This window comes from Peromyscus maniculatus, chromosome 10, assembly GCF_049852395.1.
Source record: "Peromyscus maniculatus bairdii isolate BWxNUB_F1_BW_parent chromosome 10, HU_Pman_BW_mat_3.1, whole genome shotgun sequence".
Classification (NCBI taxonomy): Eukaryota; Metazoa; Chordata; class Mammalia; order Rodentia; family Cricetidae; genus Peromyscus; species Peromyscus maniculatus.
In genome coordinates this window covers 67,503,413-67,525,687 of record NC_134861.1, presented here as the reverse complement: position 1 = coordinate 67,525,687, position 22,275 = coordinate 67,503,413, and the positions used below count along the sequence as shown (strand labels likewise).

Sequence of the window (22,275 nt, the reverse complement as noted above, 5' to 3'; positions counted from 1 at the left end):
CTTGCTTTGTAGACCAGACTGACCTCGAACTCAGAAATTTGTCCACTTCTGCCTCCCAAGTGCTGAGAATCTGTTTGGTGGGACTTCTTTTTTTCATCTTTCTTCTTTTTGTTGGTGATTTTGTTATCTGAAATGGCTCCTAATTACAGTGCTGCCAGTGTCCCTAAACATTCAACAGCTATGATGTACAGTACTGAGAAATGACTGTGTTAAATACTCTCTTTTCAGGCATGAATTAGAGTGAGGTTGCCCACACATTTTATGTGAATGAATTTACAATAAATATTAAATAAGGTATCATGAGAGAGAAACACACATGATGTATTGATCAATTGGCAATATATTGTGACCACAGGCCTTTAGGAAGTAAACTGTGAATCTCCCTTGGGATAGCAATCACTATTCACTAATTCAGGTTCAAGGTAATGCTATAAAACATAACTCCACTAACTATAGGAAGTAGTTGTTTATATATAGTATGTAAATCACAATATAATATATGTATCTTGATGCAGAAGAGACCAAATTCAATGCTAATTATTATTTCATGCTTGATAAATCAAAATATTCTGTGTCTCTGCCTATAAAATGAGCTAATGTGTACCTGTTACAATTGTCAAATGTGATCGTGCATGGAAAGCCTTCTAGATCTTCCCCTAAAAATTATAAATATTAGGTTATTCTTAGGAGAAAAGTTTGGTAAGCATACAATGTAAACTGAGGGAGCAATGCTCAGATGTCTCTGTGTATGTGAGTGCAGTAAACCATGTCAGGACATGACAATGTGAACACAAAAGAAAAAAACCTTCCCGAAGATGGAAATCATGAAGGCTTTTAAACAGATACAGTTTTGTCTTAGTTTTGCCAGTAGTGAAGTTCACAGAAATTTATGAAGTTAGTACACAGACATGACCTCGGATATTCCAGAACTCACTGGCTGCTACGTGGCTCCTTAGATTGTTACAGAAGCAACTCACCACAGGACGGAATAGGCTTTGTGATCTGAGCCCTTTTTAGCTTTTAGGGACTCCTAAGGAATGGAGATTGGAAGAGGGACATATTTACAAACTAGTGATTGAACCAATATTCACAAAATGAAAGTAAATTCCACTGTTTTCTTTTGATCTACATAGAAAATTCACATATATAAACTGTTAATAGCAGCAACTAAAATTAACCAAATATGCACTAAGTACTTCTTGGACTGGTAGTTTTAAATCCTTCCAATATAAATTGTGTATTTTTAAATAAATTTTATAATCCTGCTGATTTTTTCCCATCAATAAAGTATTTAAGTCAATAGATAAAAACATTTACTGTGTTTCTAAAAAAAAAAAAAAAACTAGAAGAAATGGTTTTACATGTTTGTATTATGAAGGAATGAGAAATGACTGAGGAGGCAAATTTGCTTAATTTGATTTAGACATTACAGAATCCGTACACAGATTGCAAAGAGTGACTAACACACCTGACCTGAGTGATGCAATGCCCTGCTTCTCAAGATGACACAGATCACCACGTTTATCCTCACAGACATTGGAAGCACTTTCCCTGACAAACGCAGGAAGTCCCAGGTCCATAAGGCATGCAATGTTTTGCTTGGTTTCCCATGTATGCAAACTTGGAGCTATCTGGAAGGATGCTTGAACTGTCAATAGGCTTTCTCCGAGGGACTATTTTAGGATTTTATCTTTTCTAAATTGTTTGAATGTTTAATAATTACCATGTTAATTAAAAGTTAGAGAAAAGTTTTTCATGTCTAAAAAGTTCTAAGTCAAATTAAAAACACAAATAATTACTTTAGTTTTCATTTGCTTGTTTATGGATTTGGGGTGTGTGTGTGTATGTGTGTGTGCACACTCATGCCATCGTGTATGTGTGGTGGTCAGATGGCAATTTTCAGGAGTCAAAATCAGTTATCTCCTTCTACTAAGTTGGGTCCAGGGATCAAACTCCGGTCCCAGGCTTCGCAGCAGCATTTGATCAGCACTAATTCATTTTATTTTATTTTATTTTTTTATTTTGTGCTTCTAGATCTCTCAGTAGATGTTTAGCATTTTTCAGGTGCTGCTGGAACTGGAGAGCCTCTGCAGGAGGAAGTCCCCAGGTCTACAGAACCCTTTCACAGAACCAATGCTGACAGGAGACATTTCCCCACTTTTTGCACATATCCACGTCATGGCCCGGGTGTTACTGTCCATGACAGGCGAGGAAGAAGAGGCCACACCGGGCAAGCAACTCCTCAAGGACATACGCTTGTGAGTAGTAGGTAAATATTTCCCTAGCCACCCAAGCACATCCGTGTTGAGCCACTGAAATGATTCGGCCTTTTGATGGTGCTGGGTGCTGGCTGTCGGTTATGAATATGGCCCCTGAGTCTGCTATAAAAGAGAACTGCGCTGGATAAGGACAGCTCTCGAGTTTCCTCAAAACGTATTACCAAGCTGAGCGTCAACGGAGGCTTAGCCATAAAACACTTAGCCAAAAGGGATCCCACGAGGTGGCTACAGAAGACATCACGGAGTCAGGATGCTGCGACAGAGTGTTTCTGCTGCCTGAGTTCCATGGGGAAGGGAGGAGACAGGCAGAGCTTTCAAGCGCAGTGACCAGTATGCACACATCTCGGAGTGGATCTCTTTCCTAGGAGCTGTCTGTGAAATGCCCATTTAACGTATTTAAATATCCATCCTCGTGATTGACCACAGCCAAAAATGAATGAATGAATGAATGAATGGGTGGCTCAAGATCTTTTCAACTCCTTTAACACTCCATGTCTACAAGTGTTGGGTGCTCTTAGGCGCAGCATCTAAATTTACCACTAGAGGGCAGGATTATGCTGAGAGCCTAATTTTAAAATTTATCATGAAACTGTCTAGTTACTAACAGAAATGACTACTTCCCTCTAACTTGAAAAGGGGGTAGGTTCTTGTTTCAAGATTTTGTATATACTCTCATTTTTGTCTGTTTTTGTCAAATTCCTGGTCAGACAGTTAGAATCGGGGGGTGAGGGGTGCCCAAAATAAAAGGGAAGTTTTTTCTAGTACTTGTATTCACCTGGGATGTCTTAGAAAAATGATGGCATCCTCCCCAAACACGAGCAAGGTCACTGGGTAACATAACATCGTAACATCACTACAGATGATCAGCTCAGTCTCTCCCTTTCCTGGCGTACATCCATCGCCTAACGCCCTGCAGGCTTTGAGCTAAGAGAGTGTTTGGCTCAGCAGCATCACGCATACCTTACTCTGCGAATTGAGGATGAAGAGCTTGTCATCTGGCTCCAGGAGTTTGCATGCATAAGCTATGTTGACAGCTGTCTCCTGCTTGTCCCCTGTCAGCATCCAGATCTTGATGCCGGCTTTGTGAAGGGCTTCTATCGTCTCGGGGACTCCCTCCTGCAGGCGGTCTTCAATGCCGGTAGCACCTGAAGAGTAACCAAAAATGCAAGAAAGGTTTCTGAGAAACCAGAGCCAGCTGGACCTCACTGGGCCATTCACTGAGTCCTTTCCATGGGACACCCAGTCCTGAACTCTATAAACTGCCCCAATAGCTTCCAGAGATTCAAGGAAAGCTACAGAGCAGACGTAAAATAGCAAGGATCATGGAGTTTATCAAACCTATTCTCCTTTGGGCTAGTATTCTTATCTACAAATTCAAAAGCTGGTCCACTTATTTATATAACCTTGCCCTGAATTCTACAGTTCTATGAAACTCCCCAGGGTAAGGGCAGGCTCTTAACACTCTTGCCTATAAGATACAATGTCTGTTAGGGATACTCTTTCATAATGTCAGTCCACAATGTCTTTTTCTGGAACAGGATGCAACCAGATGTGCTTTGGAATTCATGTTTTTCCCACCAGCGATGTGGTATACATTTTCTATTTTTTTTTTTTTTTACATTTTCTATTTTACAATACCTGTTAGTCACATATATTTATCTTTCTATAGAAAACTCAGAATTTCATGCTAATTAGAGTATTAATACTAAAAATAGTGCTACATTAAATCGGGTTTGATTTTGCTGCCAAATGAGTTTTGGCATTAAACCCACAGAGCCTTATTTCATTTGAAAAATGCAGATTAGGAAGCATACATCTAAGCTGCTTATACTACCACAAAGACATTATTAGTATTTAAAAGGGACACGAGTATTCTACTTGACGGATATTAAGTGATGTCATGTTTCCACCTAATCAGAGGAATGGACCGCAGAGGCGGCTGTCTTGGTGAGTTAGCCCTTCTATCAGAATCTCCATCTCCATCCTCCAAGCAGTATTTCTCAACTTGATGGCCCCTCAAAGTCACTCAGGAGACTTTCAGCAATTCCCGTGTCAAGAGCACACACAAGACCGACAGCCCTGGGCTGTTATAGTTCCTTAAATGATTCTCGGGTGCGGGCCAACCTGATAGAAGAGATGCCCCTTGTGCAATCGGAGTTGGAATCAGGAAAGAGGAGAAGAAAAACAAACTTCAAGATCACTTGCAGGTACAGAATAAAGGACATGTACCCTATACTTGGGGAGCCCTGAATTTCTTGCTTTTCAGTTAAAGTCTAAGCCTTTGAGCATGAAGATGTCACTGTGCTACTCTGTGCCCTATTTCTTCTAAGTAAGGTGCATGTTTGTTATAAAGGTTTAAGAAGACAACATATATTTAAGACTTTACCCAATTCCTCGCAAGACACTTGCAAAATCCTTCTCTCAGACCAAGATATTTGCTTGGCTCTGTATTCTGAGTCCGGTGTTTCGGTTTACATCTTACCAAGAATGCCTCCCCTGTTCCCACCACAAATGGACCCTCTAGTTCACTGACATGGAACACAGGTCTGGAGATGCTGGAACACGAAAAGAGATCAGGATGGACATGGTAGGGAGAACCATGTTGCTTCCTACATCCACGTGGCTAAAGAGGACTGGAGAAGAATGGATTTAGAGACAAAATCTGCTCGGGCAACACAGCACCATTTACCTACCAAGTAGTGTGAGCTTGTTCTCTAGTCTCATGGCAGACTCAACTAGCAGCTCTTCCCTATTATCAATGCTGGTTTCAGCCAGAAAGTGATTCCTCAGCCATTCTGCATATTCAGCGTCACTCATGACCTAAGAGAGGAAGAAAAGAGGCTAGGAAGCGGGCTATTTAACCTTGTAATATCCTGCCAGGGCTGACTGGGGACAAAGTTCCATGGCAACAACTTCCTTTATAAATTTCACCCTCAGGGCACACTTGTTTCTGACCTATACTCCTTCACCACAGGTTCGCAAGAGTCCCAAACTCTGCTCAAGTGAATGCGAACCTGCTGATAGAGAGACATCACAGCTTGGTTATCTCAGGACATTTTAAGCGTTATCTTTAGTGAAAGGGGGTTAACCTATTTAATTAATCCAGGATAGAAGGAGGTGGAACAGGCCTCCTGTTGGTGATTAAATCTGGGAGCATTCTAATGGTGCAGCTAAGAAAGTGTCCTCACGATTGCTCATCTGAGGGATGCCACAGCCAACAGCACCTCAGAGGTCTTTGAAGACTCGTTCACATGGTTAAGCTTCTGAGAAGGTAAAAGGAGAGGTGCCCTATAGGAAATGTAAGAAGGTCTTGGTTCTAACAGAACTTAAACAACTTCTGGAAAAAGGAACCAATGTCTTCCTGTTTTCACCTGCCATCATGGATGAATCTGTATTTCAGGTCTTATAAGCAAGGACATCAAGTGAAAAGGGCTAAGCAATTTTTCTCTTATACACTCATTTTTGCCTGGCAGGTAATTTGATTTGGGAAAATATAACATCTATTGGAATATATTCAATGAGAAGGCAGAGTTGATTCAACTTTGAACTCCTCACTCCCCTATAATTACATCATGGAGGCATTTGCTCCTTCATGCAGCTGGTTGACTGGGTTTCTTGGAGGTCCCCAACACAGCTAGTCCCACTTTGCCTCCCACAATAATTAAGACCTAGAACATGGGTAGTTAGTGAGAGGTTTGGGCAATAACAGTCCCCAAATCACTTCTGGGGCTCTACACTTTCATTTAGAAAGGACAGGCCATGTCTCAAGGACTGCTTTCGGTAAAGAATAATCCAAACTGGGATTAAAAACCTGGCAAGTTAACTTGGATTTAAAGATCAATTTATGGGCACATAAGAAAACAAGACAAAATAAAACTCCCAAGACTTCATGAGAGAAAAAATGAAGGCTGCTCTCTGCTCATTTTTTTTTTTTCAAATAACATTTAATGCTAACAAATGGGGGACATTATACACAAGGTTCTGGGGGAAGGTAGTAAGATATTGGAATTTTTACTTCCTGAGAAACAACTGTTTGCATACAAGGCCACTTGTATGTAATATGTGAGAATTCTGAGGATAGAACACTTAGGCACCTGCCAAAAACAACAACAACAACAAAAAACCTTTGGGGACAGAAACCTAACCCAGTCACATACAGCATGGAGAAGCTATGTACAAGGACCCCAGTCTGAGGAACCTCCTTGGTACCTGGATTGGGGTTGCACTCGGCTACCCACTCAGACTGGGGCACCCTCGACATTCTCACCTTTTTGGCGATACACAAAGTACGCAGCCCGCGTTTGGCATACTCGTCCAGGTGGCTCTGTGTTTTCTCCCTTATTATCATCTGTTGTTTTTCCAGATTTGTCCCATCTGAAATCATGAACAGAAAATCATTATTCCTGCCAGCCTGCCCAATTAGACTTTTTTTTTCCCTTTGAAATATGACAGTTTAATCCATAATAAACAAAAGGCATTTTAGCTTTGAATTTCAACTGTGTCTAGGGAAGGAAGACAGCAGCATAATTCTTGACTTTGATTCTCTCCCCCTGGGCAGAGGAAGTACTAAAGCTTTAATACAAAGGCTGCCACAATGGGTCAGCCCTACCTATCCTCTCGGGGCACCCTTCCCTTGCTAGGCAAAAGGCTCTTCCTGCATTTCACACAGTGACATTAAGCCTCTCAGGAACCCATACAAAGGTATTCTGATGTCCATTTTCCCCAACAGGTAACTTTACAGAGGCACAGCTAATGATGGATTTCAGATGGAAACAAACCATGGTCTCTGAGCTTCAGAGCCCCTCCGCCTTCCCACCCAATCCTAGGCAGCATTTTTCCTTTTCAAGTGTGACTTCATAGCCTTTACCAAAACACTGGGGAGTGGAGGCTGAATTCCCAGCCCTTCTGATCACCACCATGGCAACCACCTACCTGGGGAAGCCACGGACAGCAGCTCCATGATCACAGAATCAGCACCCTTTGTATACACCACAACTTGTTTGGAAAGAGGATGCCGGACCACGACCGACATTCTTTTCCTTACCGAGTCAAAAGGAAGGATGTGTAGGAGTTGAAATGTTAATGAGCCCAAAGCAGCAAAGTCCACCATGACCTGCTCTGGGGTCCGAGACTGTAAAGTGCAATGGTAAGCCCTGGCGGCGTACACCAAGGCTGCTTCATCTGGACTCTCTGCTTCATAACACAGGTTGGAAGCCAAGGGCGGTGGTCCATCTAGGGCTTCAGCTGACCCAATGGTGAGCCCTAGAGCACTGTTCTGTGCCTCAGTTTCTGCACAGCAAGCTGAGTTACTGGCCTGAGGGCTTTCACTCATCTGGGAAGACTCATCCTCCACAGGAGGTGACAGTTTTGTTCGACTAAAGAAAGAGATTCTGCTCACAAAGGCACAGGGAGCCCCAGAAGTCGGGTCCTTCCCACCGGCAAGGGATGGCGAACTTGATCTCCGGACAGACAATTTCTGGAAGATGTTTTTAATCTCTTCCAAGGATTTGATGGGCATTCCACTCAGTGAGGAGATTCCAATCTAGGAAAGACAATGAGAGAGGTCTCAATAACAGGCCCCAAATTAGGTCATCACAACTCTAAAGTCAGCTGGGGGAAAACATGAGATATGCAAGAGTTAGCACTGTCTTAACTGTCAGTCTGCTTTCTCCCTAGAAACTTCATAGCAAACAGGAAGACTCAGAGCCACTAGAAAAAAGGATGTGATGGCATAATACATCTCTCTAACTATTTAGGAAGATATCAACAATTGAAAACAAAGGATTCAAAATGCTAATATTGGACTTCCTTATAGAATTGTTTCTAAAGAAATAACCCTACATGTATAAAATCTATAATCTTCATTGACACAGCCTAGCAATGGCAATTAAAAGCAAATTGAACCAGGCATGGTAGTGCTTGCACATAATCTCAGCTCTTAAAATGCAGGAGGAGCCCAAATTCAAAGCCAAGCTGGGCTACATAATGAGACCCTGTCTCAAAGAATCAACTATGAAATAATCAGTCACCATTAAACTAAGAATTCAAATCAATTAAATATTCAATATCAAAACAAAAACATCTTTTTGAAATTTATTTTAAGGTGAAGCTTGTACCAGAAAAGTTCAATGCTTTTGGAGTCTTACAGGAAAAGTCCAGAGAAAATAGAAGGACAAATACATATGAGCACACATCACCAAGACCACAGGAGGAAATCAAGCGAAGGGCTAACAGAATGCATTTTTCTTTTCTCTTTTCAGAGTCTAGAAAAGGCTGTGATTTTGACCTTTACAACAGAACAGGCCAGAAAATGAAAGTCAGTTAAAGGGGAACTTATCCACATCGTCACGTGACTTTAACTCTACTAGTACACAATTTGTTCTTATTTGCTCCTTATCTCCTTTTATGCTTTTTTTTTTTTTTTTTTTTTTTTTTGGTTTTTCGAGACAGGGTTTCTCTGTGCAGCTTTGCGCCTTTCCTGGAGCTCACTTGGTAGTCTAGGCTGGCCTCGAACTCACAGAGATCCGCCTGGCTCTGCCTCCCGAGTGCTGGGATTAAAGGCGTGCGCCACCAACGCCCGGCCTCCTTTTATGCTTTTAATATCAGTGATTGGCCTTATAGTTTCATGCCTATCATAAAAGACCACCCAATGGATTCGAGAATTTATTCATTCAGAAGCACATGAAGAATTTAGATAGTTTCTTCAGAAACTAACTTTATAACCATCTGAAGGGCTCTTGCTGGTCAATCTGTGACGTCACCAGTGACTCAGAGGTAAAAGCATGCATCTGCATGGTGAAGTCTCTGTTTCTCACAGTATGTTTCCTTTCTCTCAATGCCCTAAGAATCTGGGAGAAGCAGGGCTCTTTATGCCTCCAAAAGATTTTGTTCCAAACAGTAAAGCGTTACAGCCTTTAGGAATACATCAACCATACTTTGTAGAAAGAAAACACTGAAAGTTACCAACTTGGAAAACAAGTGCAAAACATTGTGTAGTACAACTTTTATTAATCCCATCATTTATTCTCTAATTACATAATCGCTTTTTCCAGAGCACCTTCCCAGGCAGCACCTTGTAAAATACAGTCTCTGATCAGGTGCAGCTTAATTGGAAGTGAATTACTTTTATGTTCAAGTTCCCACCTCTGAAGTTGCCAAAAGAAAATGATCAGTCGGAAAATTAAAATTTAATTGGGTTTTGCTGTAAATTGAATTTTAAGTGGATATGTGGGAAAGGCAAGATACACCAGGAGGCTAGCACACCACACTAGATCACCAAGCTCTACCATGTTTTCCTTCTTAACTGGAAATGAGTTTTCCATGAGCTCTGAGCTGCAACCATACAGAGGAACTGCTGGTTCCTGGCACACCATACTCCTACTGGATAGTGGGTAGACTGAGTTAAAATAAACCTAGCTAGTACATGAAGGAAGTTTATCACAGTCACACCCATTAAACTAATGCTTCCGATTTTGTTGGAGGTCGTGCAGATGATGTTGGAGGTCTCAGAAGTGTCACAGACAGCTTCAATTTAGTAAGGCAGTGAAGGCAAAGCAGAAGTTCTTGTGAGCTATCCCTCCTTAACAAAAAACAGAGTAAGCTCAGAGTTCCGCTGTTCAACCCCCACTCTCAGCCCCACCCCCACACTGGTTTCACAACCCTAGCGAAATCCTTCCAAGGCATCTTTAAGATGAGAAAGAACAGAACCAGAGTGCCTAGCTCTTTGAGAGGGCTAACACATCAGCACCAGCAAATCTCTTAGAACACGGTAAGTGCAGGACCAAGAACAAGTCCTGATCAAATGGTTTACACCTGCTGTTTTTGCTGCTGCTGTTATTTATTATCATCACAAACCAAAACCACTACAGATCCATGTAAACTCCACATCGTCCGCTGCTGAGAAAACCCTTGTGTGCATTAGAGTTTACCTTTTGCCGAGGCTGGTTAGGGGCAGAAACCACCACGGTATTGCAGATTGCCAGTGCGATGAAGAAGTCCAGGATGTACAAAATCTCCAGGGGTGGACTCTGCGTGGTACCATCCAGTGGGGTGAAGAGCTGAGGGGTAATCTGGCTAAATTTGTCCAAAAGTCTGGTATCTGGTACCACGTCCGTTTCCTGAAGAGACAATATGACCAAGTGTTGTTATTGACATAAGGAGCTTCTACAGTGGGTATCTAATGAAGCATGAGATGGTAAACTGGATTTTAATTTTTTTCTACATTTATTTATTTGTGTGTGTGTGTGTGTGTGTGTGTGTGTGTGTGTGTGTGTGTGTGTGTGTGTATGTGCATACTCATGCATGTACTATAACACATATGGAGATCAAAGAACAATTTAAGGAAGCTGGTTTTCTCCTTCCACCATATGGGTTCCGGAGGTCAAATCTGAGCTCTCAGGCTTGGCAGCAAGTGCCTTAATCCACTGAGTCATCTCACCAGTCCAGTAAACATAATGTTTAAAAGACTAGTGCATATGATGTCTTGGGAAATAAAACAATAAAATGAAGCACATATAAATAAAAGGAAAATCCAGATTATATATTATTAATGATGAATATTTTGGCCTTTCAGTTAAACAGACGATAGAAACATCACCTTCTCCCGAAATCTGGTTGAAAGGCTATTTCTCACTTTGAAATACATAATGCTAGGCACATATTTTATTGTACTTAGAATTCTACCATAGCTGTATTTTATTCAACAACTGATGGACACCAATTATTTCAAAAGTGAGATTTAATTCATATCAGAGTATTAAACAAAACATTTTTTTGCTCAATTCATTAATATCATAAAAACAACTTTCTGTAAAAAACATTATAAGCAGGCTAAGAGACTAATTGACATTTCATAGCCTAGGTATTTATTTACAGCAACAGTGACCTCCTCTTAAGAAGTCCTGGTAAGGATTTACTTTAAGAAGTTCTGTCACTAGAGTGGGGTGCAGGAGCCCCATTTCATCTAGCACAGTGCATCTCAGACTCATTGGAGAGTACTAGTTTTCACAAATGTGTCGTAGTAGAAGTCTGATTTTCACATGGCATCGTTTAGTCTGCTGAAGAGAGTACTGTTTGGAATCGCGGTCCCCGGAAGCGGCACTGTGTTGCAGGGAGTCTTGGATGCTGCCAAGCACAGCACACTGACTACAGGGAAGCCAGAGAGGTGACTGGCAGAAGAGGGTGCTACAAGAACTGTGGCACTGTCCTCACATGGTCATGTCCTCACATGGTCATGTCATGGTTCACTTTCATTGTCAGCTTGACTGGATTTAGAATTAGCTAAAAAAAAAAAAAAATTCCCAGGTGTGTCTGTGAGGGTTTTTCCAGGGAGGTTTCCTTAAAGAGGGAAGACCAATTAGAAATGTGGGTGGGTGGCCCCTTTCCACGTGGTCCTCCACAGAACAAAGGCGGCGGAGAAGGCTAGCTGGGCATCAGCTTTTGTGGCTCTGCTTCCTGACTGTGGGTACAATATGACCCCACTGCCTCAGGCTTCCCGCGCCAGGACGGCCTGTATCCTCTCAAACTCTATGTTGCTCTTGTCAGGAATTTTATCTAATTAGCAATAATCACACTTCGGATAAACCTCATTGGCTACGATACTGCCACTGCGCAGAGCCAGGAATTTTATTTCAAAAGCAAGGAGAAAACTGAGATAGCATGGCCAGAGTCTCTGCATTTGGTGAGAGTGATCACAGGTTTAATGAGAGAAGAGTAATGCTGGTCATCACACGCCCTAGGCTCATGTCTCACTTCCACTCTGCTGACGGCTGGCCCAGGGAAGGAAGCTTACTTCGCACCCATTCCTTTGCCTGCCTGCCTTTCTTCTTTCCTTCCTTTCAAGTGGCGAATACTCATCTTTCAGATTACCAGGGTCATGACATGTTTAAAATTCGCATGCTATCAGTTGTCACAAAGTAGTCTTAAAATTCCATCTAAATTCAGCAAGTAGACGACTACAAAGCTGAGATCCTGGTCTTGTGATGGAGACGGGGAAAGCAATTCTAAAGCCAGTAAAGGAACTGCGTGCGTATTCATGCAGTCATGAAAGAGATGCTCCCGTCAGCGAAACTCTGCAGATCAGAACTGTCAAAATGAAGCTGGGTCTCTATAGCTACTTGGGACCACAGAAGACACTGAAATCACCAGAAAAGAATACAAATAAAGGAAGAGCCCACAGGAAGATGTAAGGAGACAGCCAAATGAAGCTCAGGAAACAAGAGTGCTCTGATGGTTTTGACAAAATAACTTAATCCCTCATGACTAAGCCAGTTCTTGAGTCAAGGAAAGGGTGCAGAATTGTTACTTGCAGTTTTTTAAATCTAAATGACTATCTATATCCATAATTATTTCCCCAAGACCAGAACCATCGTCACTGGGGCCTTGTTCTACAAGGTTAACATAGTTCTCTTGCTGTGCTGGACAACTGTTCCCATCTTGCAGGAAACCATGCCTGTTTTAGTTGAAATAGCTCTAACTCTCCAGGGTTTGGAAGTCTCTTTAAGGCAAGGACCACAGTCTGCCGATCTTGAAATCTCTAACCCAGTACATGGTGCATGATAAGCAACCCAAGTTTATTGTATACTACTATCAAACTCTTCCTGGCCTTCTATTCTATTCTATACAGGAAGGGTAGAGAAACAAATGAGCTAGAGTCATTACCCATGGAAAATCAATGCACACGGCTCCCATGCGGCCTTAGTCCGGCATCTGGTTAATATTCAGAGAACATTTCCACTCATAATTAGATCACAGAATACGCAGAAGGACACAGACAGCTCCTACCCCAGTGCTTCTCAACCTTCCTAATGCTGGGACCCTTTACACGGTTCCTTATGTTGTAGTGACTCCCAACCATAAAATTACTTTGCTGCTGCTTCATAACTATCATTTTGCTAGGTATGAATTGTAACATAAATATCTGATATGCAGGATATCTAATCTATGACCATTGTGAAAAGGATGTTTGGGGTCACAACCCATAGATTGAGAACCATTCTTTTCTACACTGTCAGCAAAGCCTTGGTGGTTTCATAGCGGGAGTCACAGCTTTGCTGTTCACCCTGTGTGATAACATCCCATCATTTCCAGGTTTACGTTCAGTATCAGGACTCACACTTCCTACTTGGCTGAAGGAATTCTATTTCGGGCTTTTCTTTCTTTGGTTATTTTTTTCTCCCCTATTTAGATCCATGTTAAACATGCAAAATCTGGCTAGACTTTGCTCTTTGCTCTCCTCCCTGTTTGCTGAAGGTTTTGTATGGCTTCAGCATAGTTTAAACGTTACCTGTTTTAGAATCGACAGTAACAGGAAGCGACTTCATCGTTTCTGCAAACCTCCAAACACCCGGGGTTTAACAATGGAAAACGATGCTCTGGCGGGTGGCAGAGCTGAGCAGGCAGCTGGAAAGCTGTCCCGACTCCTCTCTAGAGCTCCTCTCCTAAGCTTGATGTCATTTCTATCAAATGAGTCTGATAGTTTAGTTCCAGGGACTTGTCACTCTTACACACACGTGACTGTGGGTTTTGGGGACACACAAGCCTTCTCTTGGACTCCTCTGTCTCCCAAACACCATACACCCGAAGGAAACATACAAAGGCCACACACGGGTGACTTTTTCCTCTACACGGACTCCTTCATCCAGCAGTTCTGAGGATGGGATGTGCCAAACAAACTGTCCAGTGGCTTTGGGTAGAATGCAGAGGACGACTACACAGTGATAAAAAGACACCAAAAGACCTACTAATTAGACACACATACCTGTCTCCAAGATAATTCTGGTTAAGTCTTGGTGCTTCATAGAGTCAGCTATTAATCTTAAGTCAAGGTAGCCTTCTTCAGGTTCTGATATGACCAGCCCTGACCAGAAATATTACATTTTTCAGAAATGGTACCCGACTTTTCAACACTGAATTATGTAACAAATCTCCAATTTGTATTATTTTTTTAAAACTTATTATGTGTCACCATCATACTGAGCTGTCATGATGTCACTTTCCTAGACAAAGAAAAGCAGTGTTGTCTGGGCTATCAGAACCAGGCAGGGGCTCTTCTGTTCAGGATGTGATGATGTCTTGACACTTACAATGGGGCTACTGAAGGCAGCCTGTCTGGAGTGAGGCACCTCCCCGGATCCTTCTCCACTTCCTAGGGCAGGAGTGCTCCCGGAGAGGTGAGTCGAGGATTTGCTCCCCAAAGGCCCCCTGGGAACTGTCCTGCAGCCATGGGCTCTGGGTTTTGCCATGTTGCTGAGGGAGCCACTGAGGGTGTCTGTGCATTCGTCCTCTTCAAAGACGGCCTCCTGATAGGACTCGAGTCTCTTGGCTGTAGGAGAGAATTCACACAGAGTCACCCTCTGAGAAGGAGTTGCCAGTTGAGTACAGAAGGTGGTTCCTGGGCTATTTACACCATCTCTTTCCTGTCCTGTCCTCCAAATTCTCCCCATGAGAATCCATAGTCAATAAATATACTCCCTTCTTTACTGGAAAATGAAGACACAATGGATTAGGAAGTTCCTTCCTCTTCCATCTCTAGGTCTAGCATCTTGTGTGCAGCTCTACCCACACTCTTTGTCTGCTCTCCTACTGTGATGCAGAACTCAGTCTTCCCTGTTTCCAGCGCCAAGCCCTTCACTTGTGATCTGGATCCTGCCCTCTGGGGCCTCAAGGACTTTCTTTTCACATTTGTCTTTCACGCACACCAATCTCTCCTCAACCAATCTCAGGACTTTCTGTCCTAACTCTTCATTGATCTCTTCTCAAGATCACCTAGAAGCTCCATCTTGCCAAGCCCAGTGATCACATGTGTGTATATATTTACACATGTCACCTAGAAGCTCCATCTTGGCAAGCCCAATGATCATGTATGTATACATATATACATGTGTATGTGTGCTCTTATCTCATTTGAACCCTTAATAATAGTCAACTCCTTCTAGAACTAACTCTTTGGGCTTCTAGCATCATCCTTACCTGTTTTCTCTTCACACTGGTGGCATTAGCTGTTTAGTTTTCCCAGCTGTCTTTCATACATGGTTTTTTATTTTATTTTATTTTATTTGAGTGTGTGTGTGTTTCACTCACATGTGGGTGTGTAGGGGTATATATGTGTGTACATGTATGTGAAGGACAGAGAACCTTGGGCATTGTTTCTCAAGATTCATTGTTTTTGTTTTGTATTTTTCCTTTGTGTTTTGAGACAGGGACCCTCATTGGCTTAGGACTCACCATGGAAGGTAGAATGCCTGGCCAGCAAGCTCCAGGATCTGCCTGTCTCCACCTCTTCAGTGGTGGGATTACAAGCGGACACCACCATGGTTAGTCTTTGTAATGTGGGTTCTGGGCATTAAACTCAGGTCCTCACGCTTGCAAGCCGAGGGTTTTAGAGACTATGCTGTCCCCCATCCCCCAGGTACAGTTTATTGTCTTTTTGTTGTGTTTGGTGTTGAACTTAGAGACTCAAGCATCTAGTCAAGTATTCTAACACTATAAATGGTAGTATGAACATAATCGGCCCCCATACATAAGCTCATATGTGGAGTGGCACTACTGGGAGGTGTGGCTTTGTTGGTGTGGGTATGGTCTTGCTAGATGAAGTGTGTCACTGTGGGGAGAGCACTGAGGTATTTTTTCCTTAAGTTTCACTCAGTGTCACAGACCACTTCCTGTTGCCTGCAAGAGGTAGGGCTCTCAGCTCCTTCTCTAGCACCATGTCTGCCTGCATGCTGCCATGCACCACCATGATGATAATGGACTGAACCTCTGAACTGTAAGCCACCCCAATTAAATGTTTTCCTTTGTAAGGGTTGCTGTGGTCATGGTGTCTCATCACAGCAATAGAATCCCTAAGACAGTGTGTTATATCCAGTCTCTAGTTACCTTTCTTCTCATCCCTCAGTTATTGGCAAACTGCAGGACTGCCTGCTCTTCTCCATCTACACACTTCTTCTTGGTATTCTCATATGGTCTGATCTTTGAAACAGAATGTCTACATGCATAGCCTACAAACCTGTGGACTGGTTAGTTCTATGTCAACTTGACACAAGCTGGAGCCACCAGAGAGAAGTGAGCCCCAATTGAGAGAATACTTCTATAAGATTGGTCTGTAGGCGAGCCTTGAGAGCATTTTCTTAATTAGTAATTGGTAGGGAAGGGCCCAGCCCATTATGGGTGGTGCCCTCCCTGGGCTAGTGGTCCTGGGTTCTATAAGAAAGCAAGCTGAGCAAGCCAGTAATCAGAGCTCCTCCATGGCTTCTGCATCAGCTCCTGCCTCCGGGTCCCTGCTCTGCTTGAATTTCTGTCATGACTTCCTTTGATAATGAACTGTGATGTGGAACCACAAGCTGAATGAGCCCTTTCCTCCCCGAGTTCCTTTGGTCATGATGTTTTATCACAGCAATAGTATCCCTAACTAAAACAACCTGTATCTTCAACTCTAGCCTCTCACTGGAATCCACACTCATGTATTCTCCTCTCCACATGACACTTGCAGTTGGCTGCCATAAGGCTCTTCTGGAAGATGGATAGTGGGATGGTTCATGCCTTGACTTCCGAGTCCATCCTCCTTAACAGTGAAGGTTTCTCAGGCAGGGCCCCATTATTTACTCTTGCCTCTAATCTTGCCATTACTGCCTACTCCACATTTTTGTTTTTCTTTTCATCTCACCCCATAAAACATACACCTTAAAATGGTCAGAGAAACTCATGTGCTGTTAATATGTCCCGAGAGTCCAATGCAGTAGCTCATAGAAATGCTGGAGGAATAAATGAGCAGTTAGATAACTGTAATCTTAAATTCCACCCGGTAACAGCTGAGCTATTTCCTCTTCCTCCTCAACCTTTTCTTCCCTCTTCCTCCTCACCTTTGTGCAACACTGTCTTGTCTATATGGTAACCAAAACCTTGAGCAACCCATTCCTGACAGCACATTTGTTCATTATGCATTGGGCCTTACACAATCCAAGCTATTACTGCTGCTGGCTAGCATCTTATTCTCACATTTACAGCAAATACACCGAATCACAAAGAAATGACTTCTTCCTCATATCCAGGGGCTCGCCAGCACATGCCCATCACACATCAACTCTATCCCGAGTGTCCAGACTTCTCCCTACTTCTATTGCCTTAGTCAAGCTGCCATCATCTTTCCAATGAATCAGTGCAACACCTCAAAACTAGTCTCTTGGTCCCTCTGAAATCCATTTCTCAAATGGTAGCAGATGAGATCACTTCCAGTAAAAAACAAAACAAAAACTTCCCAATGGCCTCAGGATCCCCTCAGAATAAACTGCATTCTTCATCCTACCCTAAATACCCAATATGACCTTTACCTCTCTCTTTCTTCTACACCAGTTCTCAACCTGTGAGTCACAACCCCTCAAAGGCCCATCAGAAAACACAGGTATTTACATGACGATTCATTACAGTAACAAAATTAGTTATGAAGTAGCAATGCAAATAATTTTATGGTTAGGGGGGTCACCGCAACAGAAGAAGCTATATTAAAGGGTCACAGCATTAGGAAGATTGAGAACCACTGCTTTACCTCCTTAATCTAACTCAGACTCACAGGCCTTATTTACTCACTTTGAAAATGTGAGCTCTCTACAGCATGAGGGCCTGTAGAGGAGCTGTTCCATTGGACCTGGAATCCTATGCCCTTGAACACCAAGATTCTGTCATTCAAATGTTAGACTCTAATGTCACACTTTAAAAGGTCATGCCTAGGCATACAGTCCAAAGCAGCCATCCAATCCTTATATGCCACGCCATTTTATTCTGATTCTCAACCAGGTCCTGATCACGACTTATCTATTTATGCATTCTTGATGACGTTCTCCCGTAGAAGCTCTGTGAGAGCTACATTGTTGTTCTCACTTATTATTAAAACTGTGTCGGAGGAACAGACAGTGAGAACACGCTTGTTGTGTTGGTGATTGTGCCTACTCAGCCTAAGTCCAGCTACTGAATAAGATATAGATTGGGGCAAATTGTTTTATAAAGTGTTTTCACGTTCTACTTATTGTAATAATTTTGCCATATTTTTAAGGGAACGGAATGTCTAAGAATAAATATGGTAGCTTGTTTTTCTTTTTTTTTTTCCTCCCTTTCTGTTGTTTGTTGAGATAGAGTCTCATCAAGCCCAGGATATTCATCATGCAGCCAAGGATGGCCTTGAACTCATGATCATCCTACCTCTCCTTCCAAAGTGCTAAGATTATAAGCATGACTTAAGTGGCTTTCAATAAACATTCACTCTTTCTGAAGCTCTCTAATGTAGATGAGTACATCAGATCACATCCAAACCATTCACTGGACATTTACAGTTTTCATGGGCTGAATGATATTGTGCACCACACCTTTGCTTCACTGAATCATTATGACTATTAACACCCTCATTTTATCTTATTATTTTATTTGTTTTTCAAGATAGGATTTTTCTATGTAGTGCTAGCTGTCCTGGAACTAGCTCTGTAGACCAGGCTGGCCTTGAACTCACAGAGATCCGCCTGCCTCTGTCCCCTGAGTGATGGGATTAAAGGCATGCGCCACCTCTGCCCAGCTCAACCTCCATTTTATAAGTAAAGAAATAGACTTTATTAATTTGTCATTTCACAAAAACAGACTATATTGGTCTTAAGACCAGATTTATTGGATGCTATAGCCAAGATTTTGTGACCTAATGCTATAGAGTTTCTAAATATAGCCATATGAATGAGTGTGGCCAATTTTAACACACGTCAATCTCCCCTGTCAAATTTCTGTGAGCCTGTGTATTTTTTATCTTAAACAAGTATTTGGTAAATGAACAATGGATGAATAGGTACATAAATGAAGTATCAGCTATAGTGTTAAGGGAAAGTTATGGGTAAGAATTTACAGTTATTAAAGTATTTTTTTCATCAAAAGTCATATGCACATTCATTTTCATCTTCAAAATACTTCTATCTGAAAGGAACTATTGTTGTTCCTTCTGCAGCTGAGGAAAGTAAACAGAGGGATTAAATATTCCAATTATGGCTAAACAGCTGACTAGAGGTAGAGTTGGGATTTAAATTTAGTCTTCTTGCCTCTAAAGCCAATACTCAAGTCCCCACATCATGGTTCCTTAATTCTAAACAGTTATAAGAAGTTGAGTTGGGTTTTTTTGGTTTTGTTTTTTGTAATTTTTTTTTTTTTTTTTTTTTTTTTTGTGGGTGAAGAGATTCTCTGTGGAACTTTTGGCAATGGCTACTGGCACTCAGTGGTTAGACATCAATATATTATAGGAAATAATGGTGAGATTAATAAAACTGACTATTTCAAGATATTTATTGGTAATGAGATGACATTTTAAAAACAACTAAAATGCCTCAAAACCCACATTAATGAGTTCATTAATTCCTCTGAGCCATCATTGGGGGAATAAGGATCACATGGTTGTGTAATTAGTATATCATCAAGTAGCTCAGCTATGACTGTAGCTATTACTCCATACGCTTCATACATTACTGTAGGACAAACTTGCTTAATAAGCAGAACTTCGATAATGGAATGTAACAGATGAATGACTCAACCTTTACTCATTTCATGGAAAATTCTAGAAACATATAGGTCAAGAATATTACAGTGTGATTCAGAAAACAGAGCCACTGGAACTAAACTTCCCAGCTCAGAGAAAATTATATCAAAGATGGCTGTGAAAAGACAAGCTTTGTATCATATCAATAAGCAAAATATACCCAAATTATGATAAAGATAATAAGAATGATAAATCTTTCTCATAGAGTAGCTTCTGCTTTGGTTCTCTGAAGGTCTCAGAATGGGCCAGGAACTCGTTTTCTGACTCACACAGGAAACATAGTCTGTCATTATTCTCTATGTCTAAAGGTAGGTCCTGCATTAAACAAATTATCTCATTTCTTTTCCTTACTTCATCTCTGATGTCTTCTTTTGCCATTTCCTTCTCAAATATTCCAAAATCTGTTTACAGCCTACTACTTGCGTTGGTTTGATATCTGAAAGAAGTAGGTCTGAGACTATGGAAAAATTAGCTTATCGTAATTTATAATGTGCTCTCCAGAGGGCCCACATAAGGCCAAACACAGCACATTCAAAGTGCTTCCTTCCACACATCATCTGTACATGTTCCTTCAAACCATTCACAACAAACTGATTTCTCAACCATCCCTGGCATCCCATCTTTCACCTACTTGTAAACAGCACACTCAGCCAAGCTTCCTCCAACCACATCATCCACATACAACTGATACCCAAACCTCTGCTCTGAACTAATTCTCCATACATTTCATACGTTCCAGGAATGTCTGATGTCCTGCCTTTAATATGCCAAGTTACATTGGTGCAAAACTCATCTCCAGAACTATGTGGCTGCCTAAATGTCAAACTAAATTTGGAAAAAGTATTTCTCTCTCTCTCTGTCTGTTATATATGTACATATTCATACAAGTGTGTGTTGGAATATGCATGTATGCATATGTGTATTCATTAGTGGAAGCCAGAGGAAGCCACTTTAATTTCTGAAACAGTGTATCTCACTGAACCTGAAGCTGATTGGTTTGGACAGCCTGGTGGCCAATTAGCTCCAAGGGTGCAGGGAGCCCATCTTTGTCCCCCTCCAGCAGTGAAGTTACAGGTGCATACATCACTTTTTTTTTTCTTGAAAAATGTGGCAGATTTGAAATCAGGTCTTCATGCACACATTGCAGACATTTTAACAACTGGGTCATCCCCTAGACCCAAAAATATCAACATTAATGTTACAATTAATATGATAATTTTATAATTACACATCTATCTCTGCCACTGGACCATGAGCTACTTAAAAGGCAGAGCTGCTTCTTACTTTCAAAACAACAATTAAAAATAACAATAACAGCAGCTAATACGTCAGGACTTTATCTTGCCATGCTCTGTGCATCTTTGCACAAAGTATCTCAATGAAGTGAATACTATAATGGCCTTTTTCTCTCCCCGAGGCTTAGAAAAATTGTATCTTGCTGAAGCACACATACTTTGCAGGTGATAGAAATGGGGTTCAGGCTTAAGAATCATTTTTTTTAATTCAAACTTCTTATTTTTGGACAAGTGTTTTTTGATGCCTCCATAGATCAACAAATTTACAAACTGTGCATCATAAAGCCTCTTGCCAGACAATCCCAAATTAAGGGACAGTTGACCAAATCCCAGAACAGTGCCTGTCAAAACTGGTAAGTTCATCCAAAAGACAGAAAGTCTCTAGAAACTGTCAAGTGTACAGAAACCTAAATGATGGCTGTTATTGGTATTCCAGGTATCATCCTGGGACCACAAGAGACGAAAGTGAAAATGAAGGGTGCTTTCAGAACATGAGTTTCAGGTAATGATGATGTATTGATACCAGTTCATCACTTACCAAAGGCATGCCGTGACTCATGTTAACAGGGGAAATGCTGTGATGACACACTGAACCCTATATAACATCTTTGTGACTGTTCTCCAATTAACTATCCCAATGTGAAAAGTTTATTTCTGAAATGACATTTTTCAGTAGTCTCTCTCTTGAAGAAGGAGTGGCCTTTTTTTTCCTTTCCTTTTTTTCAGATGTGGCTTTTTAATTTTGGTATGCATGCTAATCATGTGAGAATTGTGGTAAAATGAGATTTTAATCGCAGCTCCATAATTCCTAATACAGCCCAGGTGCTGCTGGTACCACTGATCATGCCAGGACATGGGCCACACTGCCAAGTTGGCAGGTTTGGAAACACATAACTGTATTGTCAAATGTGTTTAAATCATTTGTATGTGTGAGGGGGCTATTTCCACACAGCAGTATTCTTTACAGAATTATCTCCTAGGCAATTCTTTTGTTAGAAAAATCCTTAAATGTTGGCCATAGAAACCTAGGTACTGTTAATAGCTTTCATTTCAGCGAAAATATCATGTCTCAAACTGTAGTGTAGGGAGAATCGACCCTTTTCCCAAATCCATTAATTCCCCTCGCCTCTGTCTGTGTGTGTGT

The 22,275-nt window shown here is 41.6% G+C and overlaps 1 protein-coding gene and 1 pseudogene across 1 annotated transcript in view; both read right to left on the bottom strand.

Annotated features, from left to right (window-relative positions):
- Positions 1–22,275, bottom strand: part of Atp10d (ATPase phospholipid transporting 10D (putative)) — a 91,935-nt gene that overhangs the window by 26,977 nt on the left and 42,683 nt on the right. Inside the window, exons 10-15 of the mRNA XM_006979680.4 lie at positions 14,363–14,601; positions 10,208–10,396; positions 7,212–7,821; positions 6,547–6,653; positions 4,973–5,099; positions 3,240–3,424 (exon numbers count right to left, since the gene is read on the bottom strand). Of these exons, the coding sequence (XP_006979742.1) occupies positions 3,240–3,424; positions 4,973–5,099; positions 6,547–6,653; positions 7,212–7,821; positions 10,208–10,396; positions 14,363–14,601 (1,457 nt within the window). The remainder of the gene's footprint in view (positions 1–3,239; positions 3,425–4,972; positions 5,100–6,546; positions 6,654–7,211; positions 7,822–10,207; positions 10,397–14,362; positions 14,602–22,275) is intronic.
- LOC143267702 (U4 spliceosomal RNA) lies at positions 11,815–11,896 on the bottom strand (annotated as a pseudogene).